Genomic DNA, 10,939 nt, shown 5'->3' on the forward strand with positions numbered 1-10,939 from the left:
ATTCCTCTTCTGAGTGACTGCACATGTGGTCAGTCAGTCAGTCCGGCACCAGCACCGTTGCAGCAGTTTTACATTAGCTGTATCAGGCAGGTGTGCTTAGGACATCTGTCCCCCAGGTGCCATACGTGTGACAGAAAGGAGGGCAGGGCATACTGCTCCCGCTCCGTTTGCTCAGCCGCGCTTGCTGTATATGATGTACCTTGCTGTATATGATGTACCTTGCTTTTTAGCTCAAAGGAGAGCCAGCAACAACAGTCTGTAAGACCTTTGAGCTTTTGGGCTTCCACGTAACGTCTGTCACTTCAAACCAGCTGAATTTAAATGGTTATAATCCCACCAGATGTTTTCTGGAACTGCAGTACTTGGTGGGAACGTGTCATTTCAGATGGCTCAAAAGCCCCAAAGCCAGACCCAAGCTGTGTTCCAAAACAGCTATTCCCACCGAAGTTTTCCAATGTCAGCCTCTTGTGCCCACCTATCCTCAGTTACCTCCGGCAGCTGGAGAGGTTATTGGCTTATTTAGCAGTTAATGGGAAGCTGCTATTTAGACCAGTGTCATCCATTTGTCTTTTTTCTGCTGGATGCACAGGTCCCAGGAGAGGGAGGCTAACTGAGTGCATGGAAATAAACACCCTACTGGCATGTTGGTCTAGATCATTCAAAAGCTGGTTCCTCTTAGCACTGGTGATCAGTAGTCTTTATTTTTTCCTGCAGCATTAGCACTAGTTAAGGAAAACAGCAAGGAGGGCATTAAACATTCTTGGACCTGATGTGCTGCACCTTCTGGGTGCTGTTTCTTTGGTGTTCTCCTCACATGAGCAAGCACCTGCCCACCTTCCCTTTTCTGGCTGCAGGGGAGCTGCAGTTTGCTGTCCCCTTTAGAAAAAGGCTCAGGAGACGTGTCACAGAGACACTACCTATCTCAGCAGTCACAGCACCCCTTTACTGTGGTGCCACAGTGGTGGAATGAAATAAACATTTATGTCTGACATTTGTTGTTCCTCCTCTTCAGGTGGCTAATTATCACCAAAAGAGGAGCTCACAGACTTACCTTACTGGGATCATCATGATCTCTTCCACGTACCCCACTCTAGGGAGTACCTCCGAAATCCGTTCAAGACCAGCTGAGAGACTGCTGTACAGCTGCTTCCATCAGGAGGGATGGCAGAGATGCTTCTGTTTTTTTAGATCAGCCTAGTTAGATATGGCAACAAAGAGACATTTTTTCTTTTAATGCACATTTAAGCATGATGGTACATGCCTTGATAAATGCGCAGATCACATGCCAACACCCTAGAGCTCAAGATGTGCACATTACTTTTTTTGTGTGTGTGTGTTTGTGCCCATGCCCTAGATGTAGACAGTCAAGGAAAATACCGTCATGATTCTGATAAATTCAGCTCACCTTTTAAGCCTTCCGCTTCATGCATTGAGAGGAGAGCTAAGTGACCAGCTGCGGAGTGAAGCAGAACGTGCTCGGGCAGGGGCATGGCCAGTGGTGGGCAATTCTGAGCCACATCTGCCTCATGCTGAAGCCAAAACTTTTCCATGACAGTGTCAGTAGTTAACTATGTGCCTTCCAAATTATCCATACCATAGACTGAACCTGTTGGGACATCCTGACAAAAATCAAGTCCTGTTTCTCATAGCAGCCAGCATTCCAGAGAAGGTGCCAGAATTCTGACAGCCAGTTTATAAGTCTCCCAGGGCTTCCCATACGATGGAGCCGTATAATAGGGATGCCTCTTGTAATGCCTTTCCCTTAACAGCTTCTGGTGCAGGTGCATGCTGGTAACTGTTGTTCAGGTGTAAATGAAAGAAAAAAAAAAAAGGCAGGATAAAGTCCAGAGCCATGCAAAAGCAGAGGTCGTATCTGCTCTAATTTCTTTAGAGATTTAGACAGTGGAAGTTGCTTGCACAAAGGGATGCAGAGACATGAAGCAATCAGTGAGAAATAAGTGAAACTACTGCCTTAGTGGTTACTATGAAATTAAAGATTTTTTACACATTTTTATCAGTATCATGCTTTCTGCAATAGAATGTATCAAAGGAGATTAGATAAAGATCATTAAGGACTTCTGGGTGTGCAACACCCATGTGTTTGCCAAGAAGATGTAATTTGTACTTCAGCTTCCTTTGGGTATGCAGGCTTAGAACGCTGATGTTTCACACCCTGCCCCAAGGACCCATTCTGTTCTGTGTCACATTCTGCCAAGCTCTTTGGAAACTGACTTTGGCCCATTAACCTGCTCCTTTGGGTGTTTTTGTTGGAAACCTGAGCCTTGGCAAGAGGCTCAGGAGTACGGCTGTAGCCCAAGTTGCCCACTGCACGGGAAAGACAAGCTGACACCTGCTGCCGCGTGCACAAGCGGAGGAAGAGCAGCCAGCCTGCTTCCAGCAGTGCCTTCTCCCTGCCTGGAGCAGTTTCTGCCAAACTGATTCTCTTTTCTTTCTGACAGGTTCCGGGTGAAGCAACCGCCTCCGCACACAGGACTGAGAGTGCTGTACACACCAGGACCTGTAAGTTACACAGATGACCTCTGGGGGTTTTCCTGGCCTTAGCTGGCCCTCCGGCCACCTAGGGGTCCTCTCGCACCAGCTGCCTGGCAATAGCGCTGGCAGGGTCCATAATTAGTTTAAAGTTATTTGAAGTGATGCTGCCTTCCACTGTCCCTCTGCTGCCTTCAGCCGAGCACACTGTGCTCCCAGTCTCAGAGCCTGCACCAGCACGCAGGAGGATAAACATGGTCAGTCCAGTGGAAAGCAGCAGGTCGAGCACTAAGGATAGAGAGCTTTCTTAAAGCAAACACTGCCTCTGAGGTTTCCCATCATTTAGGGGATATCTGCTCTGTCTTACACCTGTGTCTCTTGTCCTGCTGCCTTCAAGAGTTGAACCTAGTAAACCCTTGTCACAACCATTTCTTCTCCTGCTGTTCTCCACCTTAAGTCTTTCATCTAGCAGAGCACCATAGCATGTGATAATTGTCCCATTAAGTAGGAAGCTTTCATGCTTCCTGCTTTTGTTCAGTCTCTCTCTTGACCTGTGTTTTGTATCTCAGTAAATATTGTGCTGACCAGTATCCCTGCGGCATCTGGGTAACGCCAGGCACTATCCTTGCCAGTGCTTTTACAGGTACGGGATCAAGAAGCAATGGCTTGTGCCAGGAGGCAGTGCCAGAGTGCGAGGCACACCTAGTTCAGAGCCCTAGCCACAACTCTGTATTTAAAATCGTAGAATCATAGAGCAGTTTGAGAGAGGTGACCCAAAGATCATCTAGTGCAACCCCCCAGCAATGAGCGGGGACATCGACCAGGTTGCGTTGCTCAGAGCCCCGTCCAGCCTGACCCTGGATGTTCCCAGGGATGGGGCAGCTACCACCTCTCTGGGCAGCCTGTGCCACCGTTTCACCTCCCTCATTGTAAAACCATCTTCCTTATATCTAGTCTGAATCTACCCTCGTTTAGTTTAAAACCATTTCCCCTTGTCCTAATGCAACAGGCCCTATTAAAAAGTTCATCCCCATCTTTCTCATAAGCCCCTTTACATATTGAAAGGCCACAGTAAGGTCTCCCCAGAGCCTTCCCTTCCCCAGGCTGAACAACCCCAGCTCTCCCAGCCTGTCCCCATAGGAGAGGGGCTCCAGCCCTCTGAGAATGTTCATGGCCTCCTCTGGACCCGCTCCAACAGGTCTGTGCCCTTCTTATGTTGGGGGCCCCGAGGTGGAGGCAGCGCTGCAGGGGGGTCTCACCAGAGCAGGTCAGAGGGGCAGAGCCCCCTCCCTTGCCCCGCTGGCCGCGCTGCTGGGGATGCAGCCCGGGATACAGTTGGCCTTCTGGGCTGTGAGTGCACATGGGCAGCTCGTGTCCATTCTTTCATCCACCAGTACCTCCAAGTCCTCCTCTGCAGGGCTGTCATCCCCCATCCCATCATCCCGCAGCCCGTATTGATGCTGGGGTTGCCCCAACCCAGGTGCAGGACATTGCGCTTGGCCCTGTTGAAGCTCACCCAGGCCCACTTCTTGAGCTTGTCCAGGTCCCCCTGGATGGCATCCTGTCTCTCAGGTGTGTCAAAAGCACCACTCAGCTTGGCAGCATCTGCAAACTTGCTGAAGGTGCACCTGATCCCACTGTCTGTGTCACTGATGAAGATATTAAACAGTAACTGGTCCCAGTATGGACCCCTGAGGGACACCACTTATCGCCAATCTCTATCTGGACATTGAGCCATTGACCACTACCCTGCAACCAATTCCTCATCCACCAAACAGTCCACCCATCAAAGCTGTATCTCTCTGATTTAGAGAGAAGGATGCTGTGGGGGACCGTGTCAAAGGCCTTACACCGATAGATAGCTGGAATAATTTCTCTTTTCCTCTCTACTCATCCGTCCCTTTTGTATCTCCCTTTTCTCCCTGCCTCTGTGTTCTTTTTAGAGTAGAATGCAACAGCCTCTTCCAGCTGGGAGGGACCTCAGCGGCCACCCAGCCCCACGGCCTGGCCACTGCAGGGCTGACCACACGCTGCAGGTGGTGCCAAGGGCTCTGTCCCAAGGCCTCTTAAAACACTTGACGGGCACAGGGCATCCATCACCTCTCTTTTTGACTATTTCCTAGCTGTTCCAATTCCTCTTTTGCCTCTGGAACCTAAAAAGAAACTTAAGGGGAAAAAATGCAAACACCTGATAGTTTTCTTTCAAACTGCCATGCGAAGTGACACACTTTTGTACAGACCGTTCTGGTGACAGGCAGGCGGTAACGGGCAAGCACAATCCTGCGTGCTGGTGCTGGGCGTTACATCTTTCATGCCCTCAGGTGATGAAGAACAAGAACCAGCTCCAAAGGCGGCTGGAGGGGACCACGTGTGAAACACACCCCTTACCTGTCAGTGATCCTCTGTCTCTCCCAGGTGGCGCCAGGCTTGCAGGTCAAACTGGAGGTGGAGATTTTTGCCACAGTAAGCAGAGGGGAAGATACTGGTGGCCTTGAAGAAGTTTCCCATGATATTGAAATAGTAACAGAAACAGAGACTCTTCTCCTGCCTGTGAGAGCAAATATCCTTTGTTATCTTTCCTCCCCCACACCTCCTAGCATCAGCCCTGGTGACCATCCACCTGTCAGGAGCCTGAAGCATCACTTCCAGTGCAGGCTGCTGAAATCGCAAGCTTTACAGTCCTTTCCAGAAACAAGCAAATGGCTGTTTTCAAAAGCCCAATAAATGAACAATTTAAGAGTCTGATGCCAAAAGCAATTTACATCCGAGCAACAAAGCTCTGAAAAGCGGGGAAGGGAAGAATGGTAAGCCCAGAAAGATACGGCTTTTTTAAGACAGTAGGAACTCCCACCACCCAATAGAAACCCTTTGTAACATTTTTGAACCTGTGGTAGCATCTGCTGGTACGGGCTGATGAGCAACACCTGTATGTCATCCTGGGTGCTACACAAACGTACAATCCCTGTGTCAGCAGAGACAGCACACAGGTACATGAAGGCTCTCAGAAATCAACCCAGTGGGGGTTCAGCGGGCTTTGCAGTTGTTTCATTAAAGACAGAGGTAGAGCAAAAGAAAGCAGCAAAGTCAAGAACTATTATTATCTCTTTCCCTTATGCCCCAGAAACAATTTTTAAAGATAAAATTAGAGGCTCGCTTTTTAAGGGCAAATGCAGAAGAAAGGGTGAAGTTCTGTTTTACTTATAATCAAATTTATACTTAAAAGTCTGGGAGAAGAGGTCTTCTGGAAACTTCTAAGAGAAATAGCAAGGCACGGTGCATCTAAACAGGCCAGAAACACCACTCCTGGCAAGGGCCCCCCTTACCAAACACAGGAGAACTTCAGGGTCCTTGAGGCCAGCCAGAGCACTAGCTAAGAGCAGCTCCACTGAGGCTTGATGTGCTTTGGAAGCGACATTAAAACTCACCAAACTACTTTGGAGTGACCCAAAGAAGTCTTTTGTGCCCGTTATTGTGGAGCTGAGCTAGGCAGGGCTGACAGCACAGCAGCAACGTCGGCTCGTGCTCTGTTCCCAGCCACAGAGCAGCCTCCAGAACACGTGCCCCCCGCCGTGGTTTACCTGGCCTTTGATCTTAGAGCTCAAGTTGTTTCACAGCCTCTGCACGTTCAGTTACAGAAATGGATCCTTAACATGCTGTCCCACCTGTGTTAACCGGCGGCATCTACGAGTGCCGCCCACAAGGATACCCCCACGGCGGGATGGCAGCAACAGTCCGGGCCGTTCCTACAAGCCATAAACCATGGTCCTGGATTACAGTACCCCGAAAGCTTTCTGGGTAAATGTAAGAACTGGATGCAGCGATACCAGCCCTAAATTAAAGTACAGTTGCTTTACCTCCTCTCGGCTTGTGATTCATGTCATCAACAACCCTCACGCAACTGACAGCAAAGCTGTCACGCATGTATCGCACAGACATGACGACCTGAGCTGGGAAAGGGGAAGCGCTGGCTGACATGAACCGAAGGATCACTGCAGGACTGAGATCACTACAGAGCTCAGCTCCTGGCAGCACGCACGGCAGAGCCTCCCCAGTCCCATCCCAAGCCCTTCGCTGAAATGTCTCCACATTAAACAAGCCATTGAGCCTCCTGCCAGCGGGAGGCTGGATTTATTGCAGTTAAGCCCTAATAAATCAGCCTCTCTTTAACACTCTTCACTTTCTAAAACCGTGTCTTACCGCTGACCCTTTGATCTCAACAGTAAGTGTAATAAGGGACAGGAGTCTGACAGACGGGGAACCTCACAGGGCACGTTCAAGCACACACAAGCCTCCACACACGGCAGTTCGTGCAGCACGTTTCTGTAACCTCAGAGGATCAGGCTATAGGGAGAATGGGTAACATTCCCTGCCAACACGAAAGCTTTACTGGGAATTTCTCCTCAAACTACCAGCCGACATGTTGTAACGTTAGGCAGGTGTTTCATCTCGCCCATGCCCACTCAGGCGCCCCACAATACAGCCAGCGGTGACAGGTCATAAACAGGAGCCCTATGGGTGCTGCTTCCCCGCTTGAGTCCCCATCTGCCTCTCATGTGAACACTGATGTCATCTTTTCCTTTCAACTTCAACATCTGCCAGTCTGCCCTGTTATCTAACAAGCCAGTGAAGAAATCCCAGCTGTACCTCATTTCCTCTCCTCTGGAGAAAAAGAAAAGCGACCACATCAGTCAGTTCTGAAAAGAAACATAGCAGAGACAGGCACCTCCGACCGCTACAGCTGCTCTAGGGCTGCCCAGAGTACATCAAATATAGCTTCCCCCACTCCATTTAAATACCTTCTTACCTCTTCCAGTGTGGAATTTTACCCACCGAGTAACACGTAATTATAGTCTAGGAGAACAGCAAATTTAATGCCTTCCAGCTTAGGGACCTACAACCTGGAGCTCATCAGTGACAGCAGTTCAGACAAACATCTCTCCGTTTGTGTTGAAATGGAAGTACTCACCCTGTCAGGTCACGGTTCAGTAAGACATCTCCCCCTGTCCATCCCACCAGTCTCAACAGATCAATTCTGATCAACATCGTTTCCCATTAGAAGCCCCAGGTGGAGAGGAATTACCTACACGGCCCCCTCCTCCCCCGTGGCTCACCCAGCTCATCATGGCTGCCCGGGCTCCAGCCACCCCATGCTACCCAAGCAGCTGTACCAAGGGTCCCTTCGAACATCCCTCCTCACAAAATCTCACGGACTCAAACCCACATCCATCTCAACACACAGCAAGGAACTCTGGACTGGTTGGTTTAGTCTCATAAAAGCTTGACGCACCAACACTCCTAGGTTAAACCCTGTATTTGGTTAAATAGTCTTGTTCAGCCATCCAGAATAGAAATAGTTAAGTCTTTGCAGAGGCACTGTGACCAATTTCTATCCAAGTTCCTATCACCCTTCCCAGGTGGTTATCACCAAAGCCAATGATTCCCTCCATTGAGACGAAACTTATTAGATCACAAATTTGCCACAGCTCCTAGTAGAGACCATCAAGCAAAAATGACTGATGGAAGCCTCACCTGACCAAACTTAGTCCTATCTCATTTATGTTTTTTCAGTTATTTCTTGTCTATATTTAAAACATTTCACAAAGATTCTCTTAATACACTCAGAATTAAACACTGCGCGGGAAGCACACAGCCTTGAAGGCCATGACAGCCTTCACTGCTCCTAAGCATACGCCCATCCTGACCCTGTGGTCAGGATTTTTATGCTACTCCATTTGTGGAATAAAAGCAAACTCTTAATCTAGGTGAAGCCCACGTGAGAACCCTTTACTCCTGTTGTTCCTTTCCACCAGCAAGAGCAGAGGCCAGTTCTACTACAGCCAGCCCGTAGTAATTGCAGCCTGTGCGTAACACTTGCGAAGAACCTGGCCATAACACTGGGTTTGCTCCAAGGGCTGTCCAAGGGTAGAGCTGGGATTTTTCTTTCCTTGCATGTGAATTTCCTCTCCTCTTTCACTACGAGTCAGAGCCCTAGAAGAACGACATGAAGATCAGCAATATTGAAATACCTGAATTTTAGTCCAACATTATGGAAACATCCCAATGTAGACTTTTTGATGTATTTAATCAGATCAATGTGAATAAAAACATCTGTTCCCTATTAATGGAAAAGGTGGTCCAAAAGTTGCACAGCCTTCTGACGTGACTGTCTGAAACGCAAACAGCAGAAAGATTACAGTATTTCAAACCCCATATTCGATACTCTGCACCAGAAGAGTGCTGAATGGCTCCTGATAGAAACCTAACCCCTTGTAAAAACAAAATAAACCTATAACCTGCGCTGAGTCAGCTGAGAGCTTTTCTAAGGACCGAGCATGTGGTAGGTTTCACTGAAGTCAACTGTGATACTTCAAGAGCTGCTGATCTGCTCTGGCCTTCTAATCCCGAGTTTCTGGTTTGCTTTCACAGTTACAGGCGTCCCTTCCTGTGCCTTCGCCCACCTGCAATTAGCTGCAGACGCCAGATGGGGATTACACATACACACAGTTACACCTGAAGGGGACTGACGAGAGGGATTCTGCTTGTATCCTCTGCTCCACTGTCACACCCCCCCTTCAAGCGCTCACCTGCACAGCTCTCACAGCGGAAGGCTGAGCCACTTCCAGATGGCCTTTCCCCCTTTTCCCTGCTTTCGCAGCAGTGACTAGAAGAATCTCTCTTTGTGAGACACCATATTCGTGTGTTCAAGTGCAGTTCTGCTTCCTTTTTATGAATTCATTTCCAGTGAGGTGCTTTCCTGTACTTCACCCTTTTTCCAGCATGTGACATCCTGAGAGATGGGGAATTTTCCCTGACCCATGCGGATGACTTGCTCTCTCAGCACTTTACAACGGCTGAGAATCCCATGACTGGAGATTCACAGCTGTCAGCACTGGGAAATACGAATGCCAGTTCTGGACTCTCCCATCCACAGTCAAGAGACGTATTTTAAAATACACTTTCTGGCCCTGTATTTGCAAGTACTTTCCTGCTCAGGTTTGTAAATCCAGGGAATTTTACCTAAGCAAGGGCAAGGTGAAGCGCCCAAAGATACCAGAATTCCGGGCTATCAGGGGATTGTTGGCACAGGACAGATCTCGCCCATTTAAAGCACATACTGAGCTCCCTCAGCAGCAAGTACTGCACCAGTGTTCCCTCCAGACACGACTGTGTGTCCATCAGCTCCCTGAGTCGGGTTTAACCCGTTAGCCAAGGCTGCAAGCCAGCTCAGGAAGGTGCTGAGCCAGGCACCCAGCTGGGGACATTGCTTAAGCCCAAGCCACAGATGAGAAGCCACCACAAGCAGCAGTTGTCAGGCTTGACTCGGGATTCTCCAACCCCGATGATTTTCCTACTGACTCTGCTGATTTCTGCCCTGCTGCTTTCCAGTCCCCTGCAGCCACAGCCAGCAGCCCCCCCGCAGCCCCCCCGCGGGCACATTCTGGGCACTGAGGCAAGTCACTGCTGCCCGTACAGGCTGGTCACAAGCGACACAAGTCAGAGAACCAGGGGGAAACCTGTGTCAGCGCCTATGGAAAGAGGACAACCACTTTCCAGCCACCTCAAAGACCTTTTTTTCCAAGGATTCTTCCCAAATCCCAGTGACAGCAGAGACAAAGGTGAAGAACTTCCACCTCTTCCAACTTAGATCAAAGAAGACACCCATCATCGTAAGATGACTCTGCATGCCAAGTGACTATTTTATAGCACCATCTACATCCTTGTCATCAGTCCCCGAGTTCATGTGCGCTTGTGCAGTGTTTCTTCTCCCAGGCCTCCCACAGGATCATCAAACAGCAGCTCATTATGCAAGGTCCGTAACATTTATCTCCCCGGCATTAAGGTGAACAGAGCACATCACGTGGAGGCCTACAGCCAGCCCTCCCCTTTGGGTACCCGGTCTGGGTACCTCTCCCCTCAGTCACGGTCGCTGAGGGTGCACTGTGGTGTCAGCCACCCCCCCATTTGTAACACCACCTTCGTTTCCCAGTGAGCTGGCCCATTTCAGGAGCATCTGACACAGATACGGGATGTCCAGTGAGGTTACCAACACAATCCACCATCCGACAGAAGCTCAAGTTAGGAGGAAGTCCAGCTTCGAGTACCCGAGTCAGGCGTTAAAGTCCAACAGTCAGCTAAGTTCCCAGAAGCAGCCCCCACCACATCCACCAAACCTGTGATTACTAGTAAAACCAGCAGGTACTACAGACCAGTAACTTACCGACAGCAGCACAGACTTGCTCACTTTGTCCCTCTGCCCCCACTCTGAAAATAAATCATTGTACGCGATACAAGTACAACGCTGCAACAATTCAGTGCGATTTCTAAAAACTGAAGCAAGTACAATGCAAACAACGCACACTGCTCGTGCTCCATCTGCCAGCTCTAGGGAACAGCACAACCCTGGGTGGCAGCCCTTTCATCTGCTCTCACAGATTTTATTCTCTGGAAG

General features: G+C 49.3%; 1 protein-coding gene across 1 annotated transcript in view; it reads left to right on the top strand.

The window, feature by feature from the left end:
* Positions 1–10,834, top strand: part of LOC308065690 (sperm-associated antigen 17-like) — a 69,208-nt gene extending 58,374 nt beyond the window's left edge. Inside the window, exons 37-38 of the mRNA XM_080391887.1 lie at positions 2,460–2,520; positions 4,906–10,834. Coding sequence (XP_080248013.1) covers positions 2,460–2,520; positions 4,906–5,214 — 370 coding nt within the window. The 3' untranslated portion in view covers positions 5,215–10,834. The remainder of the gene's footprint in view (positions 1–2,459; positions 2,521–4,905) is intronic.
* Positions 10,835–10,939: the final 105 nt, after the last annotated feature.

Source organism: Falco punctatus, assembly GCF_963210335.1.
Source record: "Falco punctatus genome assembly, chromosome: 6".
NCBI classification, from domain to species: Eukaryota; Metazoa; Chordata; class Aves; order Falconiformes; family Falconidae; genus Falco; species Falco punctatus.